Consider the following 22,927-nt stretch of genomic DNA (forward strand, 5'->3'; position numbering starts at 1 on the left):
AGTGGAATTTTCAACAAATAGTTTGAAGTTGTTAGCCATCAGGAGTTTTGAAATACTAATAACTACTGAACTTTGTAGAAATGAATTGTGCATAAATAATAATTTTGTCCCTGTCTTTGCCAGAATCTTTAGAACATTTTCTTTAAAACAATGAAATTGAGAAAATGATGATTCACATAAACAAACTTTTAAGTGGTAACTCCCTAAGTAATAGCTGTAAGTGGTATTTCTCTCAGTTATCTTAGTGCTATGAAAGACCTCAAGAACAGAATCGGAATTAGTACAAGATGTGAAGTTTGGTCTACTTGTTTACTTACTACAATAGTTTTAATGTTTTCCTCATTTGGAAACTTTGCTGCCTTGGTCAAAGAGAACACTTTTTAGACAGTAATACACTGAATTTTGGTGCAGTGTGTAGTTTCCTTGACATAAAATACATGCATGATCCTTAGATTTTAATAGATCAGGAATGCCATCATACTCACTTAGTTTAGTTTTAAAATGCTAATACTATATTTGATTTAAACATCATCATAATTTTGCGCTGCATTGTTTAAGAAATTGGAAAGGTGCAATCATTTTTAACTAACTGAATATCATTTCAATATTATGTCTAATCATTCTTTCCTGAAAGTTATTGTTTAAGCTTGAAGACACTAGAATGAGGAGCTTTTACTCTTCTATTATAAGTAAAGAGTGCAGTCAACCAAAGTGATTATAAAGGAAGGTGTATTCAAATATTAAATTTGGAAGAGACATTTCACTCAGATTCCCAGTTCAAGTGTATGTCAAATCTTAATTCACTTTGATAACATCATTATACAGTACTGTGCATAACATCATTACATTATATGCAGTACTGTGCACAAATCACTTGGATAAGAATATTATACAGTACTGTATTCAGATTAAGATCATGTGAACAGAAATTTTTTAAAATTTTCAAAGTTTTCATAAAATATAGCTTCATATTGATGGGTGCTTTATGATAAGAAATAACTTGAGGGAATTTTTAAGAAATTTTTAGGTGAACCTTGTTTCGACACCTTATCATGTACAGAATTCAATTCTGATCACTCACTCATTTTCTGTGTGACCAGGGCGTAAGTACAGTAATAGGGGGTTATCTGGCATCATGATTGACTGGGTCATTGACACCAAATAGCAAGTACTAATGCTGTAGAATATCATATGGGGTTATCTTGTATCATGACTGACTGGGTCATTGACACCAAACAGCAAGTAACGCTGTAGAATTATCATACAAGTGGTAAAGAATAAAAATCATGGAAGAAACTTTACTTTTCTGCAGAAGGCCAGCTTTTGCAACAAAAAGAAAAACAGAACTAAAGTTAAATCTTAAAATATTAATTATTAACTTAAAATTTTTACCAAAGGTCAGCGCCAGCAACAGGTTTTAAAAAATCACTAAAATTCTAATTTAAATTCTCTCAAAGAACATTACTGTCCAGGAGGATAAGCAGTTATTGGAAAAAGGCTGGTGCCTACCAGAAGTAAAAAAATCATGAGTAATTCGTTTATGTCCAATCTACAGAAGACATAGAGCAATGTCACATTGTTGGGGCATGTTGCTAGACCTACAGGGACAGATCACTTCTGACCTCTTTCATATTGTACAGACCCACCAAGATCCACTGTTTTTGCCAAGCATTAATTATTGGTTTTCTGATACTGAGCACCTACCTGGAAATAGTGTATGCCCCAATACTCTGCTGTGGAAGATGTGGAGTTGCTGCTGAATCTTAAAGTCAAACTGTCAGAAGAATAGAAAATAACAAGTGCTGGTTATATACTTTTGGAATCTGAAAAAGTGGTAAAATGGGTCTCATGAGTGAGGTTTCATGAGAGCTAAAATTCTACACAGCTCTGCTGTAAGATTTGAGGCTACAATTAAAAACTGAGCACTTCCTCCAAATCCAATGCTAGCACTAAATTTGGAGCCATCTGTGAAAATAAGTCTTTTGTGTTTACATGATTTAAAGTATGCTCCATAAAGATTGACCCAATATCCTCCTCTAATTCATCCTAACTCTGTAAAGTAGTAGCAGAAGGATGCTTTTGGCAACTTTCATGGAGTAGTTATAGATAATTTTAAGGAAGCCACTACATTCCTTGTTAAATTAAAATAACTCAAAATCCGCTGTACTCAAAACCCAAAAGGTTTGGGACACTGGGTGACTTTCATAAAAACTGAAGAAAGAATCTTTTGATACAGTTTTAAAAGAGAGAGAATTGGAAAGTTAGTAATCTATACCAGCATCTACAGACCATGCTCTGTTAGTGACAGTCCAGAGGTAACTTCCCTGTGATTGGAGAGGATTTAAAAACACCAGTAGGAAGTCTGATGCCAGCATGGTGCAAGATTCTAAAATCTGCAATCTAGTTGTGGTTGGTGATGAATAAAATGTTTCAATAAAATTTGTGCTTCACTTGGTACAGTAAAAGTTTTACAATCTGCACCCCAAGATGTACACACCAGTACTGTCAAGACACTGTATTTAGTGCATCTGAACATTTGCATTAAAGGGATTCAAGGTGAACAGCCGATGTTAGTCTATGTTCAGTTAGCCTTATAAATATGCCAGAGTTTGGTCACTGTACTCTTCACACCTATTTAAGTACAGTACAGTATGATACTGTATAAAGTCAGTACACTGCTGTACATTTTTTCATCTTGAAACACAATTCATTCTACTTACAGTACTGTATTTTATAGAATAGAAGTGCAGAACAAAATCTGAACTTAGGGTTGGCAAAGGAAAGTGCTCTGACCACAGTTTTAATTTGCAATCTCATTCATTTGCACCTCTGAATGTTTGTAAGTTGAATATGTCTGTGAGTAGGGTGGTGTCTGTACGTACACCTAAAATATGGCAAGAGTGTACAATAACTGTCCTATCTGTCCATTTAATGATTTAATCGGCTGCAAGTTGAAGTTTTCTTTCAGTCACAATTAATTTTACCCCCGCAGATGACAATGAAAGTCAACTACAAAATGTGACAGATAACATGGGGAATTATTGATAAGTCATGTATTGCAAGAGGAAATGGTCACACTCACCTCCCTACCTTGGGAACTCCTTCCCCTTTTGTCAGTTTCTTCCATACAAAGTACCTGTAGTACATACTTTGACTTGAAAAAAATGAAGAGCTTTAAGCTTTAAACCTGAATCCTGTATTTTCTTAAGAATTACATGCCAGCAAGCAGTCACATGCCTTTTCAAGCTAAATGAAAATATACTGGTAATCATATGATACTACTTGGATGCAAATGCTTTGGAGATGGAGGATTCAAGGTGAACTAAAACATCATTGGTTTATGTATGGAAAAACCTCACTAAGCAGGTAACAAGAAACTGTCTCCTCTAACTCACCATCTTTTCTGTCATTTTCCACAACCAATTAACTGGCAGCTAAGAGCTTATACTTGCCTGGCATGTAAAAAGGCTAAAACTATGACTTTCCTATACTGTTGGGTATCTGTGGTCATGAAAAATACAGCTGTAATTTACACTTATCCAAGATTTTCTGGTCTGTTCTAACAACTAGCTGTTCCATGGCATTAAAAAGATTAAAAAGGCATAATACAAAAATAAAAAATATTTGCAAATAAGTGCAGAGCTCAGTTTTGCCTTGCAATTAAAGAAGCTCCTTGTCATTCATGGTCATCCTTTGTTTCCTCCATAAACTGTAGAATCTCACCATCTGCAGCCTGGAATGAGATGAAAAAAAGCATATGGAAAATTCACTTCACACCAAACCCTCGTCCAGTCTTGAGTCAAAAACCAACTTGCCACCAGTGCTGAACATTTTTCAAGTAGCTCAGAATCTGATTTGGCCTGACTTGAAATTCAAGCTTCCAAAGAGTATGGTGTTCATTAGGAAGAAGTAAGAGGAAATAAAGGGAAGTACAGAAATAAGAGATCTGTCTCATTACAAAGAAAAAATAATGAATAATAAATCGATGAAAATGTATTAAACTGCAAAGAGAATAGTATTAGGGTAGTAAAATGCATTGCATCTTTGCTTTGAAGTTCCAGTTGCACGACATCCTCAGGGAGACTGTTCCACAGTCCAATGGTGTGAGGAATAAAGGACCTTTGGAACTGGAAGTTCTACAGTTAGACACATTTACTGCCTATTGGTGCTGCTCCTCAGCAAAGTTGGTTGCTCTCGGCAGGAAAAGGGTGTCAGGGATCAGTTGAAAAATTGATAAAAGAGACTATCCATTGATGGTCCAAGTCATAACTGCTACCACCAGGAAACAGAAACCTACCACCACGAACCACTCTATCTAAAAGATAAATCTGGCAGAAGCAGACATCCATACCTTAAGTTTTTGGCTTGTGAGGGAATCATGCCAGCCAGTCAACATCCAGTATCCATTTGACCCCCCGCTGACTGTCTCGTATATAAAGAGCAGGAATCGCCATGAATGGCAGTCTACTTCCGACTTTCCGCGTCAACATGTTTGGTGGAGCTTGAGTGAAATGTGGCTTAGAATCAACACTTAACAAAAATTTTCTACATAAGAAGGACAAGTCTATAGAGGATGGACACCAGATTTCAGTTACCACTGGCATTAATCTGTAACTGATACAAGTATAGTGTATTAGGCCTAGTCAGAAATAAAATTACGCCCTGATGTGCCAACTGCTTTCTTCCCCAAGAATGACAAACATCAGCGAGTTACTGGCATAATGCAGTAACAGTGAAAAATTAGTTATTAGAGAGAAAACTATAAAATCAATGCAGCTATAACATGTCAGTAATAATAATAACAAGGTCATTGATATGCTAGTCCTCCAGAGTTCTCCAGCAGGGTCAATAACACTATTGGCACTCAATATAGAGAGGACGATACATGATAATCTGCCCGTCTGGTGGGGGGGGGAGGGTTATGCTGATTCCCTATTGTTAAGAGCAGTACATCTTTTGTTCTCTGCAAGATGCTGTCAGATTACTTATATTGGCTGCCTACTATTTTTATCCCCAGGTAGTAGGAACGGTTGAGGGCATTTTATTATATCAACCTGTGGCTTATAAGGCTTATTATCATGAGGATGGACATATACACAACACACAGTATACCTTGTATTTGTGGTCTGTATGTTCTACAAGCCATATAATGTACTGTACTCCCTAGGAAATGGGGTATTGCCACCTAGCATTGTTTCTTGTAAGCAAATGTAATAGTTTATGAATGATTAATTTTAATTCTTCATATTTGGTCCAGAATCCTTGACAGTTTCACTACAAGACAGAAAATTATCTCTGAAAAATTATATCTGGAAAGGCTTCATGAAGACGCATGCCAGAAAGACAAAAAATTTTGGGGCTCTCTCTAGAGGCCTGCTAAGTTTTGCCTTTTATTTTTTATTTTGAAAAGACTGGGGTTTTGTGTACTTCTTTGTTAACTCCTCGGTTTTCTAGAAGTCATTAGATGAAGTGGGTTTAAAGGGGCAACTAAGTTGGCCTCCGTTTTTGGAAGTTGCTTAGTTGCATCCTTGTCTGTCATATTAAGAGGAATGATAAGGATCTTCCTGAGATTCTTCTGATGTGATTATAGGATCCGCTTGAGATCTTCCAGTGGCATGATGGGTCTGCTACAGATTCACCATCAGTGCTTGAATGACCTGTTACAGGTCCTTCAGACTGGCTTGAGGGACCCAATGATGGTCGAACTGGAATAGAAAATTCCTCTTTAAGAAGACAAGAGCAAAGTTGGCCCTACTTTGCTATTTTCCTTTCTCATTTTTTGGGCCTTGCTTGAGTCATCACTTCAAGACCATTTATTGGGTCTTGCTACTTTTCTGAGTAGTATTGACATATTATGCATCTTTTCTTTCCTCTTCAGAATATTTGCATAGAGTTGCACTGGCTAGATTGAAGTGGCTTACCACTTTCTCAATACTCCTCCAATGGCACTATTGAGAGCTGACTTTCAAATGTCTGCTCCTTGCTGATTAGGGTGGCTCAAGTGTAAGATAAGCCCTCTTGTTGGGACCAAAAGCATTACATTACTACAATTATTCCCACTCTGATCATCTTGTCAGGCAAACTGGACACAATGCCCAACCTTGGAATCTACCAGAAATTGTAAAAGATAGTCCTGGCCCAGTGATATCAGCTTGACTAACATATTGATATCTCTTGAATCCCAACTTTATTGGGTGGTTAGTGAGACCACCACAGCTCCTACTTCTGGTTTGAAAATAAGTTCCAGTCCCAGCAATTATAACTCTTCCTGAGAATCAAAAGAGTGAAGAGGGAGATGTTGGAAGTGACAAATTTAGTGCAATAAAAGGTTTTAAAGGTGCAACTGGGGAAAACCTTGCAGTTGAACCAGTTAGTAATAGTAACAGAGGCTGGACAGCAAGATAGCAGAAAGCTGATAAAATAAATATGAAGGATGTTCAAGTAAAAATGAGAAAAATATAAAGAATATACACACATTTAGATTTTAACTGGGGTAAAAGAGATTGGCCTGAATTGAGAGCCCTCTTGCCCATCACATGGCTTCAACAAAATATGACAAATTTTTTAATTACATTTTATTTTTCATATATTCTACGGTGAAGTCACGTGACTTCATCTAGGCATTCTTTCACTACGAGGAATTTGATCAGAGAAATTGTGTGATGCTGTTGGCAGAAATTTTAAAGAAAGATAATCCCTGGTTTTGTTTTCTATAGTTTTAAGTAGCTCAAAAGATCTTCAAATGTTTAATACCATATTAATAAAGGCAACAGATTTTTGCCATTTAAATAGTTTACCCATAAATATAAAAATTACTATGATCATGAGGTAAGTTAACATTATGCAGGCAGTCCCCGGTTTACGACGCGGGTTCCTTTCCTATGCTGCGTTGAAAGCCAAAAATCGTTGTAAGCCGAAAAATTGTTGAAAATTGTCAAAAATCCTAAGAAAACCTTACTTCTTAAGCTTTGGGTGTATTGAAAACGATGTAAAGTGCATTTTTATTGAGTTTTTCATAAAAAAACCCAAAATTTTTATTATTCTGCCATTTTGTAGCCGTATTTCTTCCTTCGGATCGGCGTCGTAACCCCAGAACATGCATCGTAACCCGGGAAATAATTTCTGATGAACATATTTGAAAAGCGTGGTAACCTCAGAACTTCGCAAGCCAGACCTGTCGTAACCCGGGGACTGCCTATATCTTGAAAATTTTGATTAATTATACTGTACTACTTTAGTGAATGCTCCGACACTAAGGAGTTGGCTATATGCAGGTGTCAGCATGGTAATTAAGCAACTATGACTCTTAATTAAAAAAAATTAGTTAGAAAATCTTTAGATATGCAGTATATTACTGAGAAGTGAATGCAGTCAGCTTTTGCCCGAAATTCAAAGGTAACAAGGTATGCTTTTGAAAGTCTGCACTATTTATATGTAAGTACAGTACAGTATTTTGTCTTGTAATACTTAGTAAGAGATTTTATGCTAACTAAAATAGTCACCTATACTGTACTCCTTTAAGGGCTGAATTATGGTGAGGAGAAAGTTGTAAGTACTAGTAACAATATTTCACATATTTTATTTTAATGTACTCACTACAAATTGTTTAGAATTCTGCGTTAAAGGTGAGTTTTATTCTAAACACAGAAAACTTAAGATTCTTACACTGTATCCATTAGGCAGGAAAAGCCTCCTTCCTCACAGAATCATTTGATTCTTTTCCTTGGGAACCATTTATGTTATAAAATTGGTTATGCAAAAAGAACTCTCTCTCTCTTCCTCTAGCTGCGTAACAACGTAACAAAGCCAGACATATGCTTTGACAATCTTCAGAGAAATGAGAAGAGTACTTATAATATGGGTCTCTACAGTTGTCACACATTTGTGTCATCCAGTCAGGTAAAGATTAATTTATCCCTTGGGCAAATTGCTAAGTGTACTTTATCCAATGTAAAGTTTAATAATAATAATTATTATTTATATATATAGTTGACTTTTCTGTCGTGTTATAAGGCTCATACGTACAGTATTACTCAAAACTTTACATTTTTTCTTTTAATTCGTGTGATTTAAAGTCGTAAGTACAATTAGTTTTGGATATAGCCATTAATCAGCAATTGCTGTGGTCTGATAGCAGATTTTTAAAAAAATTATTATTTATTGATGGAAATCATTTCCTTACTGAAACTTACTACTCTGGTACTTGAGGGGTAGCCTGCCAAAAATTTACAAAGAAAATAGTGCTTTTCCAGAGATAAGAGGATATTTCCTTATTTGTGTGTCCCTACACCTCTCTTTGACTTGTTTTAAGCACAGACCTCATATGAATCTTGTGCTTTGCCAGTCATGAGGAGGGACTTCACTGAAAGATAATGATCATTATCTACAAAATAGCAGAAATATTCCTAAAAACATTTTTACACTTTTGTTCAAAGTACAAACTATTGTCTTACTAGATTTAAATATTTTTGCATGTGGGAGGATAATTAACTGGAATGACAGATCTGGTAAGAAAAGTATTGCTTATCAGTTTCTGGTATATAATCTAGTTCTTAGTACAGTACAGTATATAGAATTTTATATTTGTGACAGGCAGCAGTGCCAATCCAATTCAAGAAAAGCAACTTGTGTGGGAACTTTGGAAAAGTGGCAAAATGAAGTTTGACTTCATTCTGTGAGAAAGATTCAAAAGTCATGTGGTCATTAGGAGACTTAATACGAGACATAAATGAAAGACATGAGGAGGCTGAGTACTGGAGAACTAAGATCTTGCAGTACTTCTGAGACTCAAATTTACCTGTTCAGCAAAATTCCTCTTGTAGCTGTAGGTTAGAATCTAGAGAATTAGTAGCATAAACTTATTTCATCAAAAGTTGTCAGTCTTCAGTGGAGAGGAATGAATTCGAGTCTATATTACACAGTTGTTGTGGTGGGGTCAAGTTGGGAACCTCTTCTTTTCAGTGACGGTCTCATATTCTAGCAGAGAGGGGAAATCATAGTTGCAGTTAGATATTGTATCCAATGGACTGAATAACCCATTTGACTCCGAAGTATTCATCAACTTCCTGCAGAATTGACTTGGTTAAAAAAAAACTTCACAGAGGACATGCATTTCTTGATAAACATTGCCATTGCCTTTGCCATTTTCCTTGGGTTGAAAAGGTCATGGCCTCTTGTTAATATAAAAAGTTTGAAATTTTGTGAACCTTGAAGGCGAGCTTTTTTTGGACACTGAGAGAAGTACTTTTAAACTGATTAGTGGACAGGTATACAATAAGTTTTGAAAGGGCAGATATATATTATTATGTATATAAAAGTTTAAAGTTTTGTGAACCTTGAAGATGAACTTTTTTGGACACCAAGAGACTAATACTTTTAAGACTGAATAGTGGAAAGGTTTGTGATACGTTTTGAAAGGGGTGCTATATTTTATACAGTATTGTGTCTCTGAGAGGAAGCAGTACCCAGCAGTGAGTTTAGGCCTGAAATAATTCCCTTGAACTAAAATAGTCTATAGGAAATATGGCAAGATGAGAGAATGGATCAGAGGAAAAAGGTCTTCAATACATTCTTTGATGACTTTTAAAACTCAAAGGATATGTCATCCATGTCCTGATTATGTTCATCTGGGTATTTCCTGAGGTTTTAGGAAAGCAACGGGTTTTCTCTAAGTCATCCTCTTGTACGAGGGGAAGGCACACTGATTTTACAAGTCACACTTCAATATGATCTTATTATTTTTGCTGGATTCCTCATACCTAGTAGGCTTTTTTTTATATACCAGATTAGACATCAGGGCTACTGGAATACCAGTCAGTTACGAGCATATTGATCATACACAAAACCATTAATGAGAATCTTCTTGAAGGATCACTGGTACTTAGGTTTGACTGTTCATCATCATGGTCAAGCAGATAAGGAAATGACAGCATGAACAACAGTTTAAGCCTCTCTAAGAATTATCAGCTACAATCTAACTAATTCTCAGAAGAAGGCAATTGATCTTATGGAATTCTTGATTTAGTAGCAACCAGCCTCCTAAAAATTTTCTCCTTAGACAGCATAGAATATACAATTTAGTCCAAAGGCCAAGCGCAGAGACCTATGAGGTCATTCAGCGATGAAAGGAAAATTGAGAGTACAGTAAAAGGTTACAAAGGTGTTGCAGGAGGAAAACCTCCCAGTTACACTATGAAACAATTGTAAGGTGGAAGAAAGAATATGAATGGAGGTACAGTAAAAGGAATGAAAGGGGAATGGAGGTACAGTAAAAGGAATGAAAGGGGTTGCAGCTAGTGGCTGAAGGGACACTGCAAAGAAGCTTAAGTAATCCCTACAGTGCACTGCTAGTGAGGTGCACCAATAGCTCTGCCCTCCCATTGGAGATAAAATTTTTTCCTTAGTGATTAGTGATCTCACATAGTTATACAGGTATCATCAGTTGTGAGCCACATCAATACAGTTTTCTCCTTAAATGTGAGCATAATGATTCTTAATCAGATAAGAGAAGTGAGGAGAGTGGGAGGATTGGTAGGAAAGGATTCCTTTCTTCCATTATGAGAGAGGTGATTGCATTTACAAGCCTCTAATATAGGGAAGTTTATTCCTGATGCCAAGAAAATATACTGAAAATAAAAAGTAGTTCAGCCATGATCACAGATATGAAGTTTTCATAATAAAACTAATATTGTAATACTTACCTGAACACCTGAATTAGCCCTGGTCACTGACCAGCCCGAACTATATCCCAAAATTTTACCCACAAAGTGGGTAATTAACTGTCAGCGTTACTAACGCTACAAACGCTACAGGAAAAATCTTAAGTCAGATGAGTTACCTGAGGTACTGTTGCAACGCTGCTGCAAATACCAGCTGACAGAGGCCGACATCCCCCATTGAGTCACTATCAAAAATTGAAGTGGGGAGGAGGGTGGGAATTATTCAGGTGTTCAGGTAAGTATTACAATATTAGTTTTATTATGAAAACTTCATATTGCAATACACTCCCTGAACACCTGAATCAGCCCGATTAACAAAATTTTAATGGAGGTGGGATCAATCTAATTCAGCCCGACGTGTCAACAGAGAGTAAGCAGGTAACTCATTATCAACCTACTATGTGTAAATGTATGTCACCATATCATTCAATGCTTTCGGTGACGAGACATGCTGGAGGGAGACCCATCTAGGTTGCGGCACGCCCACTTTTTGAAACCGCAGAGATGGTAGCTCACTGATCTGCTCTGCATAGTATATCTATTTAGTCATGCACTCACCATACCAATCAATGCTTTCAGTGAAGAGACATGCTGGAGAGTACTTTGATCGTCAGTCAGGTCAGTACTGTCTCGGTCCGCCGACCTCCCATGTGGGTCTTCAGAACCTCTCGTGTATGAAGGAGTACGATGAACCTCCCATGTGGCTATTCAGAGCCTCTCATGTATGGAGGAGTACGACGAACCTCCCATGTGGCTATTCAGAGCCTCTCATGTATGGAGGAGTACGATGAACCTCCCACGTGGCTATTCAGAGCCTCTCATGTGTGGAGGAGTACGATGAACCTCCCATATGGCTATTCAAAGCCTCTCATGTATGGAGGAGAATGAAGCAGTGTGCTGAGCCGCTGATCCTCCGGATGAGGCCCAACGATCGATGAGCGAAGAAGTATCTCAGTGCCGATGAAAGAGCCTAGCCTACTAGAGAACCCCCCTTGGACTCTCGTAGAGAAATTACCAAAGACTAAGATACTTAAAAAACATACTAAGCCTAAGTTTGTGTGATTATACTATTACTGCTGCCTAAGATTCTAATGACTAAAAGGAATTCCTCTATTTGGTTAACCTAAGAACCTCCGCACTAAGAGAATACCACCTCAGCTAAATGAACGCACCCTAGATAATAGAGTTAGTCGCTACACACGGAGTAAGAGAATAACCCTCCGATGAGGCGAACTGAATGTCTCTTAAGTCAAAGGAAATAACGCTGAGACCGACTTCCAAGAAGCCGCCTCCAGAATAGAAGACACTGAACAATTCCTTAGAAAGGAAGATGAAGTGGCCATACTCCGAATACTGTGCGCTCAGGGTAATATAGAGCTTGAAGATGACAAAGAAGAGCCCTGAGAAGCCTAGGAAATCATCTCCCTCAGAAAGTAACTAATAGCATTCTTTGACAGCGGACAGGAAGGATTCTGTGGAGAGACGCGAAGTGTACGTGGACGGAGTTTCTCAACCTTTCATAAATAGACTTTTAATGCTCGCACCAGACATAACGACATCTCCGCTGGATCACCGATAACAAACCCTTGCAGATAAAGAACCCTAAACTAATGAGGCAGAGGGTTAACTTCCGACTCCGACTTCGCCACGAATTCCGGAAGAGACAAATACATATCATTTACCACCTAGGAAACAGCCTAGAAACTGCCTGAAGCTCACCCAACTTTCTAGCTGTAGTTAAAGCCGTAAGAAAAAACACCTTTTAATCAGTTTTCTTACCGTTAGAACTTCCGAAAAATCCCACAGAGGAGCCCGAGTCGGCAAGACAGGACGTTTAATCTTAAAGGAACGTAATAAATCATGGATGAGCTTACTACTAGAAATTTTCAGGAAGATGGAAACTACATGCACTGTACTGTACTGCTAAGCGTTGAGCGGTAGCCAGTAATAGCTGAATACGAAAGAACCTTGACTTTCTGAAGGAATAAAAGAAAATCAGCTATTTTGGCTAAGGAAGGTCTAGAGATGGAATGACCTTCCTTACAACACCAACTTCTATACACTGTCCAGCTGACCTGGTAAAGCTTACGGGTTGACTTTCTCAAGCTGAAAGAAAGCTGCCTAGACACAGCTTTAGAGAGTCTGGTCTGTCTAGCTGCTTACTCAGCAGTCGCCTTGCAACTAGGTTCAGCACACAAGGGTTTGGATGATAATGGTGAAAATGCGGTTGTCTGAGAAGACCTTCCGCATGGGAAGGAACATCGGAACTTCCGTAAGGAGCTTAGGAGTTCCGGAAACCAAGGGCGTAGGGCCAGCAAGGAGCTATTAGAATCATAGACATCTTGACACTCTCCCACAATTTCCTGATTACCTGATGAATGAGACTGAATGGCGGAAAGCATACACCTACATGTGATTCCAATTTTGTAATGTTGCAACGGTGCCTATCGACATGAATGTCAGGAAGAAGGGAGTCGATACATCTTCTGGGTGTCAGATGCACTTCTTCTGAACACCACAGAAGATCCAACAGGCAAGAGTCGCTTCTGAACACCACAGAAGATCCAACAGGCAAGAATCGGCCTAGACTATAACTGCGTTCTCTGTGCGGAAGTCCCAGCGATTCCTGAGATATACCTGAAGAAAAACGCCTCCGGAGACGAGATCCTGGAATTAAAAGAGAGAGAAAAGACATTCTCCCTAAGAGGCTTCTCCAAGCTGGTACTGGCTGTTCCCTGTTGGACAGGAACACCTCTGCTTGCTGAAGGACCAACTGGATCCTCTCCAGCGTTGGGAAAAAAAACCTCAAAGGAAGAGAGAGAAACCTCATCCCTGAAAGATTACAGATTGTGTTGGAACCAGGCAACTCTTGGCAAAGATTAGACAAATTCCTGGTATCTTGCATAGGTTCAATAAGAAGTCCCTCGCCCTTACTAGCTCCTCTAAAGAGGAGGCATGGATCAGCCAAGGGCTAGATACTTCAACATTCTGTACCCTCGACGATGCATAATTGCCAACACCGGAGACATGAGTTAGAAGCAACAAAATTCGTTATACTGGCCACAACACCTGAACCCTGAGCAGTCACACGAATCATAGCCTCCTGTGACGCTACTGCTGACGACAACAACACGAAATTGACCATGGAGGAGACATCCTCCTCTCTAAAAAGACTGTTGTCTTATGTATGTCCGGATAGTGAGGCGGAAGATGATTTAAAAAGAAGTCCCTCCTCTTCTTGCCAAAGAAGCATCCACATAGAGTGGGACAAGGCCTCAGACTGGCTGCGAATAGCGTCCTCCAAAATATAAGCCTCACGAGATATAACCGCTACCAAACGATTCAACGAAGGAACCCGAGAGAGAAGAGCCTCAACAGATTCGTTGAGAAGAACTCTGACACTGGCAGAAGGGCTACCCGCTACCCTATAGAACCCCTTCCAATTAGGAAGCAAGGTTGAATCCTGGCTATCCGATAAGAGAAGCTAACCTAGAGTCAGCCTTTCTCAAAGCCCGCTCGACTCGGCCAAACCAGACCAGTTTACTTGATGTTTGGGAGACTACTGGTTTTGTTAAATATGATTCAAACATTGCTTGGTTTGGTTGTGTAGGTTCCTCAGAAGCCTGGACTGCGAATAGAGAAAATGAATAAAGTCCACCATCCGCTTATACTCGTTTTCATTCGCTGGAGAAAAAACCTATACAGTATCTTGTACCAGCCCCTCTTCTTCAAGAAAGCATTCTCTGTCAGACTGGTCCGACCGAACCGGGACAGGAAAAGAGACAGACTGACCACCCGCAAGAGCTGCACCTGATAACCCGGAACTCGCTACACCAGGATGTGTGAGACCAACACCTGACATACCAGATCCCATCATACCTGAGCCAACCGTAACCCGGTTGCGCAAACGCTGTACCAACTAAAGCCGATGACAAAACTCTTGAGCCAGACGCACTCGACTGCGCAAACCCCGCACCACCCTGCGACGATGACGTAACACCTGGGCCAACCACACTTGGGCGACAAATGCCCCACCCCTGCAAGCGGAGAGGCCGCAACACCCGATCCACCCAACGCCAGATGAACCAACGCTGCACCAGGACGGGTATCCAGAGCTGAACCCACATTGAACACCCCCAAAAGGGATAGACATTTTGTGGCAAGCTCCCCCAAAAAAGAGATACACAGTTTGCAGCATTTGATTAGTTCTGTAAGAAAATTGAGTTTTTATTGACCTGTACCCCCAAAAGGGATACACAGTTTGCGACATTTGATCAGTTCTATAAGGAAATTGTTTTTATTGACCTGTACCCCTAAAATGAAACACTCTCTGCAGCAAGTTCCCCCAAATGGGATACACAGTTTCTGCCATTTGGTCAATTCCGTAAGGAAATTGAGTACCATCAAAGATGCCCTTGCCACAGAACGGCAATATATAAGGGACATGAAGCATGATTCTGAAAAGCAAAGTCAGTCAGTCATGTACGCACCAAAGTGTAAAAGTACTACATCCTGTCACCAAAAAGTGAGTGTAGATACAAATGCTGCCCAACCAAGGTCTGATTTTAGAATTCCGACTAGAAACAACAATGGGTGAGTTTGGAATACAGAACTTCAGATCAAAACATAACAGGGGCTCCAGTACTCACCCTTGATGATACTGATAATCCTTGGTGAGACACCTTAATGTGCACTTTCTCTCCCAATGGCAAGTAGGTAATTAATGAGAGAAAAACTATGATCAAAGTTGTAAATGTAGAATTTACAAATGGCAGCATTCCTTAATACAAAATGGCACCTGGTACCATCCTCACCAGACTTGGAGAAACCACTAACAGAAGTGGTTTTCTTACCTGTGCCTATAGCATTAAAAACTAAAGAAATCACCCTTTACCAGGTCAATGAAAAATGGATCTCTACTTCCTTTTTGAATTAGACCCAGGTTGCTCACCAAGTAGCCTCATCAGAATTTTATGCTAGGCTCCGACTCCTTAGCGTTATAACCTCTACCACCTTGCTGGAAGTTGCCATCTTAAGGCTTCCAGGACAACCCAGGATAATTTTTGCTGTTGAGGCCAAAAGTCTTATGAGAACCCAAAGGAAAGCACTCTTTGACTTCGTAGAATGGCGCATAAAATTGCGAATGGAAGCGTTGGAGAGCTCCATCAAATCACTCTCCAATGTCACTGCATTGTTACATTCTAACCCCTTCTGTAAGGACCTGTTAGAGGAGTCTGTTGTGGCTCAACTCAACAAGCATGCCCACCAACAGAATTGTACAGTGTACACTCTTCTGGGAAAAGAGGAATTTAGGAAACAAAGAACTCAAAATTTCCCTTTACCCAACCCCTAAAAAGGCTCACTTTGATAAAAAATCATATAAGCCTTCAGTCACCCCCAAAAATTTTTCCTCAGAAAACAGTTAGGTGGTCAGAAGGGACAATTCCCTGCAGAGGGACAACAGCAACTTCAAGGCCATCCTTTTTCACAAGGTCCAAAAACCATCTCATAGGGGGAAAAAGGAAAAACAACACCTGGAATGTCTATCAAAGGTGAAGGCAGAGGAGGAGGCAGATACCAAGAAGAATTATATTGGCTGGGGGTCAGCTTCGATGACATCACAAACAAGGGAAGTTTTCCCTGTGGGGGGATAGAAACTTGCGTATATTCGCCATCAAGTATGTCTCTTCAGTGTCCTCAAAAGGGACTCATCCAAAAGAAGAGTGATCCTCAACCAATCAACATTGAACAAGCACATTGTTGGCCAAAAGTTTTGGATGATTACCATTGCCTAAGTACATTGAATCATTTCAAAAAGGGGCTTGGACAGTTTCTATGGATCTGAAAGATGCACACTGGCGCATCCCTATAGCCATTCCCTTCCGCCCCAAGGTTCCAAGTAGGGAAAGATACGTACAGATTCAAAGTCATGTCCTTTGGGATAAACATTGCCTAAAGAATATTTTTCAAAACTAGCAACGGTATTCGTTCGAGAACTCAAACAAAAAGATCTGGGGGCCCACAAGAAAAGAGTGCTTGAAAAATTAAGAGCAATGGTCAACAGACTACAGTATAGTCAAAAGTTTTTATTATAAATTTGAATACACCCTGCCTCACGCCCAGCAGACACTTTCAGTGGCTGGAACTGTGTTGGGATACTCTTCACGGCCTGTTGTCTCTCCCCGTCATCTCAAAACAGAATAAGGCAAGTCCTCAAAAGGTTCCTTGCACAGCCCAGAGTTTCCAGATGGCAATCAGAACGTATGATGGGCCTGCTGCAGTTCTTGTCAGTCATAGATCCAATACATAGATTGCAACTAAAAATGTGAACAAATTCTGCTATCGCATGCAAGAAAAAAGATGCGAGACACACCTCATAAAAGGATTAAAAGAGTTGGGGAGATACTTCAGCATTAGAATTGGAAGGAATCTCTGGTGAAACAGGTCACCCTGACCCCTCCATATCTGTATGAGTGACAAACTCACAGATATCTCATTGACAGGTTAGGAGGACATCGGGAGGATTGTCAGGTGGCAGGGAGGTGATCAGCTACTCAGGAATTATTATATCAAGTTCCTGGAGCTGATGGCTGTCTTTTTGTCTCTCAAAAAACTCAAACCTCCAGAAGAGAGAGAACATAACCACAATATCCTACATCAAGAGGTCTGGATCACATTCACCTCCTCTCAATATGGTAATGTTAGTCATCCTTTGGATGGCGCAAGCAAGGAAGTGGCACATGTCTGCAGTTCACCTCACAGGGGGTCTCATTGTAATAGCAGACTCTATCAAGGAAAACGACAACCTCAACAGAGTGGATGTTAGACAACCACTCTTTTCAAATGATAGCCAACATGCTTCCACAACCGGAAGTGGACCTGTTCGCCACATACTAGAATCACAAACTCCTAATGTATGTGTCTCCAAACCTGGACAGTCAAGCAACAGCAAGAGATGCCTTCCTTAAGACTGGAACAAGGGGAGGATGATAATTTTTCCTCCTTTGTCTCAGATTTCAAAGGTTTTGAGCAAACTTCTAACCTTCATAGGAATAGTGTACTTAATAGCCCCAAGTTGGCCAAACAGGCATTGGTTCCTATTACCTCAACAATGGACAAAAAGATCAATTCCATTGTCATCCGCTGTTCTATCCCAGACAGTAGGAGGGAAAGTCTCTCCTTTCTAAGCCGAGACCTTCATGTATAGATTTTTTAAAAATCCCTATCGTGATAATTACTCGCTCAACATTGCTAGGTACCTAGTGCAAAAATTCCGGACTTCTATCCACCATTACCAGTCCGTATGGAAGATATGGTTAGATTATATCCATACTGGGAGCCCAGTTGAGATTTCTATAGAAACTTTATTTTTCTTATATACCCTTTTGAAGACAAATGCCTTGTGGTTACAACAGTCATAGCATACAAGGCTGCATTAACGGAACCCTTGCTTTATGGATTCAGGATTGACTCCAGTATAGAAGTTGTCACTTCCCTTCTGCAGTCTTTTGCCCTGCAAAGGCCCACTCCCGAAAGGCTTTCAATTGCTTGGTCCCTGAACAAGGTGCTTAGACTTCTATCAACCCCTCAATTCAGTGGACCCAGTACAACCACAACGCACAGGCTACAAAAGGTGATCTTCTTGATTGCATTAGCATCAGGAGCTCATACAGTATTAGTGAACTGGGCTCTCTTAGATAGGGACGATGCATCACGCAAATAGCTGACCATCAACTATTATTGTCCCCTGGCCCTCATTCCTGGCCAAGAATATGAATCCTTTAAAAAGGAAATCCATTCTTATAAGAAAATTCAATTTAGCAGACAAGACATTACGCCCGGTTTAAGCACTTAAGGTTTACCTAGAAGTCACTGCAAACACCCCAGAAGGTCCTATTTTCCTACACCCTAGCACAAACTAACCACTCTCCCTACAAAGACTGAGAATGATTGCAGTGTTTTCTCATTAAAAAGGCAAATCCACACTCTTTCCATAGGTCACATGATGTTAGGAAAGTAAGTATGTCTTTGGCCTTCTTCAGAAATGTCTCTTTCAAAGAAGTCTCCAAATGTATAGGGTGGTCATCAGTTAAATCATTGCCACATGTTCGAACAAATTCGACTACACAGTGTATCAGTAGGTGGCATAGTTAGTCTTAACCCCTAGGTGCTGCGGCAGAAAACCAGGGGTCATATTGACAGTGAGTATGCTAACTATCGCTGGGAGATGGGTGACAGTACTACAACAAAACCCAGCATGCTTAGGTAAGCCACTGTAGAACTACATCCTAAAACGTAAGTTCATGTATAGTTTCTTGTTCCTTGGTATCAAAACCTGAAAAGTATTTGGAATAAAGAATGGGACTTGAAATCTGTGGCTTGACCTTGGACCGGAAATGTTATTTCCTTTGGGGTGTTATGATTAAAAAGCAAGAGCTTAAGCCTTTTTTTGTCACCTGTCAATTTCTTTTGTAAAGCTCCTTGAGGACGAAACAGCGACTACGCTATCAAAAAACAGGTTTTGACGTAGGAAAAACCTATATTTGGTAGTAGCTGTTGAGTCCTCAAAACCCTCCCACTTCCCTGACAAAAGGCATGGGATTTGGGCAAAGGGATCAACCTGCATTGACCAACAGAGAGTAATGGCTCCTTGGTCTTTTAATGGCCCGGTTGTAAAGAAGAGGGAGGATGTGCATGTGCAATAGTCACTTCTCTTTCTTGCAGGGTTCTTTTGATGTTGGAAAAACTGGGTTCAGCTTCGCTGAAGATAAGGGAAAGTGCCTTGTTATCTTTGTTCAAGTCCATTATATACTCCATCATGTGTTATAATGTTAATCATTACGACACAATACCTGGCCAAAAGACCAACTAGAAGAGAATTCTTTGATATTAGTTTGGTCACCATGGAGCTCCGGTAGACCATGGAAGGTAACTCCTTGAGGACTCAACAGCGACTACCAAAAATAGGTTTTTCCTACGTCAAAATCTGTTTTAGTTATATGAAAATATTAAATACATATTTATTAAAAGTAAAACATATGTACATGTGTCACCTGACATGAAAATATAAACATAAGAAATGAAATTTTTAATATCTTATCTTCAGTGTATCCTTAAAAAGTTCAGATTCAGTTGTCATTATTTATAAACTTGCTTAACCAATCCCTTTTATAGATAAATCCTGCATAAACATTTACCTTAAAAAAATGTTAACGAAATAAAAAATACTGTACTGCAAGGTATTTTTGTAACTTTGCCTATTTGCTAGTTATTGTATTTATGACTCTAGATCAAACACATTTACAAAGTATCTTTTCCAGTTTATGTCCTTTACTAAAACTGGAGAACTGCGACGAGAAGAAGTTTGTGCGGAAGTGCCAACTTTCTTTGCCAAAACTTATGAAAATGTGAAGATGTCAACATGTCATGGACGTCAAGGAAATCAAGAGTGGGTCCTAACTCAGGTACTGTATGCTGTATAGTAAATTTTGCTAGAAGTACCATATTTGACGGCGTATAAGACGCAGTTTTTTAATAAAAAAATGACCTGAAAAATCCCCCTGCGTCCTATGTACATAATGTAGGCTCAAAATTTAAGAATTTTGGCCGAAATTATACATGAAACGTCACGTAGATGTTGTAGCCTAGCCTAACATTCGGTGTTATCCTAATAACCTATTAAAAACCAAAGTTTATTATAATTATTTATCATTATCACACTTACCATCACCGCAATTACTACTGCTAGTATTATAATCAATATCTACATTGTTATTATCGATATTTTCATTAAAATGTGTTAATATCATTATCGTCGTCTACAGCGCATCGCCGCATTCCACATTTACAGACTTACAGTACGTGTGCTGCCACCTATTGGTGATTATCTCGAGAGCTTTACAGATAACAAGGCTTCGTTCAGTTGGTAGTTGGCAATCCATGCTAACATTCTCTTTACGCATAACAACATGGCTTTATTAATGTTTTTGTTGATTCTGCCGGTAAGAAACAATGTTTACAAATGAATGTGTTGCAATCATTTTTGATAAATATAAATGTGGTAAATAACTTCTTTATTAATGTTTTTGTTGATTCTGTTGGTAAGAAACAATATGCATATAACCTAATACTACAGTTTTTACTTACCAAAATCATATGAGCATAGGCTAGGAAACATTTTTTTTTCCCTCAATGTCCTGCTGAAATTGGGGTGCGTCCTATGCAGACATGCGTCTTATAAGCCATCAAATACGGTAATCTTTTATTGTTATTTTAATTTTAAATTCTTTCACTTTTCAGGTTTTGAAATTTTTAGCCATACTCATGGTGAAATACTATACTTTAAATATTTGCTCCATCATATAATGAATCTTGCAGTACATTCAGAAAGTTATTGCATCAATGACAGAAATTTTGAAGTGGGGGTATCTACTCTATTCCTATATCCCCCCCCTATTCCTTGCACCTTTAGGTTGGCTGGAGGACTAGAGAGAGCACCTGCATAGACCTAGATTATAACCAAATCCAAGTAGTTGCTCTAAACATTATTTCAGACCTTGCCCTCAATGTTGGATCTGATCTCAACAGATAGGACAGCCTTTAAGGCACTAAGGATTGGATACACATTCAGGTGATATCTAGGACAGTCCCACTCTACATGTAACATTATTTTTCCTTCCCTAGTATGGCCTTTTTGGAGGGTGGGAGTTCCTCCTGCATGAAATATTTTTTATTATCGCGTCAAGTACAATATTGAAAATAACGACAAACTTGGAACAGCAAGAAATATGGATAACCCAACAAAAAAAACAAACCAAAGGCTCAAGTTAAATTGCTGTACTGTACTCTTGAGTCCTACAACCAAAAGGACAGTGAATAAAGGAAAGAAGTAATATGACTTTATACGGTATAAATTCTTCTTTCACATTTTAAGAAGTCTGTTTGGTCTTGATATTTTGTCACCATTCTTATGTAAATCAGACAGAAGGATATTTTCTGCAAAATTATAAAGGAGAAAGTTCTGACAGGTTGTCCTGCAAAAGAAATTACATAACTAACTAAAGTGGCCATTGAAATGACCACAATAACCATTTTGTAGTCTCCAAAAAACAAAGAAATTTGGCAATGACGTAAATATGACAAGGACGGACAAAATTAAGCAAATTCAAGGAACTGTGGTTGATCCCCAAATAGAGGAGAAGAAAGAATAACTACTATAGCTAAGCTTACTCTTGGATTTCATCCTAAAATATAATAATGCCTGTGACCTTGAGTTTTGTGAAATAAAAGTAGAAATACCATATTGAAAATTATCTGAAAAATTTACAGGACAGACAAAATTAAAATCAAAATCCTTGCAGAGAATTACAATTTTACATCCCTAAACAGGTACAGTGTAAATTATACTATAAATTCAGCCTTCCTAAACAGATAGCATAAATTATCCCAAACAGGTAGCATAAATTATATTATAAATTAAGTCAAACAGGTAGCATAAATTATATTATAAATTAAGTACTGTATACTAAAAAAAAAAAAAAAAAGATGCCAAAGTAAATATATGCTGAAGGTAGATCAGAATATCATTCCACAGACGATGTAAAAGAACCATAACTGTGGTCTTGCACTGGCCTGTCAGCTTCAGATGATAAACCAGAAATAAATCTTAAGGGAACTCCTTGACCCAGCAAAAACTCCTGCATACCAAAACAGCTCTTACCTCCAAATTCATAACTAAACAATGAAAATTATAGAAACAGGAAGCATGTACAGTATGTCAAAAAAGTGAATGTCATAAATCACAATCCACTTGGCGTTGGTTGGGATGAGACGTGAAACAAGCTCATCTAAAATGTAGGTTCTTTATTAGGTTAGGTTACAATATAACAAGGACAATGTGTATGAGCAACCGAACTCGAAGAGAGGAAGCAGCGTACTGCTAGGCATTGGATTGAATGCTTTTGGTTGCCACTTATCAATATACGTGTGATAAGTTGCCACTTATCAATATACGTTATGTACATGGGAGGCAAGAATACGTTATACAATGACAAATACATGTTACATAAAGATTATGGTATCTACATCTCCCTCCCCCCTTCATGCTCATAGTCCCATCTCGAGTGGGTTCTTCACCTGGAAAACCTGGGAGATCAACGTGGGGCTGTAGGAGGGCTGTCAGAGGTCTCTCTTGTATCCATGTGAAGGTC

The 22,927-nt window shown here is 38.9% G+C and overlaps 1 protein-coding gene across 4 annotated transcripts in view; it reads left to right on the forward strand.

Annotated features, from left to right (window-relative positions):
• LOC136848632 (probable N-acetylgalactosaminyltransferase 9) overlaps positions 1–22,927 on the forward strand; it is a 328,259-nt gene that overhangs the window by 293,672 nt on the left and 11,660 nt on the right. For 2 of the 4 annotated variants that reach the window (XM_067121032.1, XM_067121033.1), the window contains exons 9-10: positions 7,786–7,899; positions 20,039–20,182. In XM_067121032.1, coding sequence (XP_066977133.1) covers positions 7,786–7,899; positions 20,039–20,182 — 258 coding nt within the window. The remainder of the gene's footprint in view (positions 1–7,785; positions 7,900–20,038; positions 20,183–22,927) is intronic. The other 2 variants (XM_067121031.1, XM_067121034.1) reach the window with 1 other exon arrangement.

The sequence above is a fragment of the Macrobrachium rosenbergii genome, chromosome 19, assembly GCF_040412425.1.
Source record: "Macrobrachium rosenbergii isolate ZJJX-2024 chromosome 19, ASM4041242v1, whole genome shotgun sequence".
NCBI classification, from domain to species: Eukaryota; Metazoa; Arthropoda; class Malacostraca; order Decapoda; family Palaemonidae; genus Macrobrachium; species Macrobrachium rosenbergii.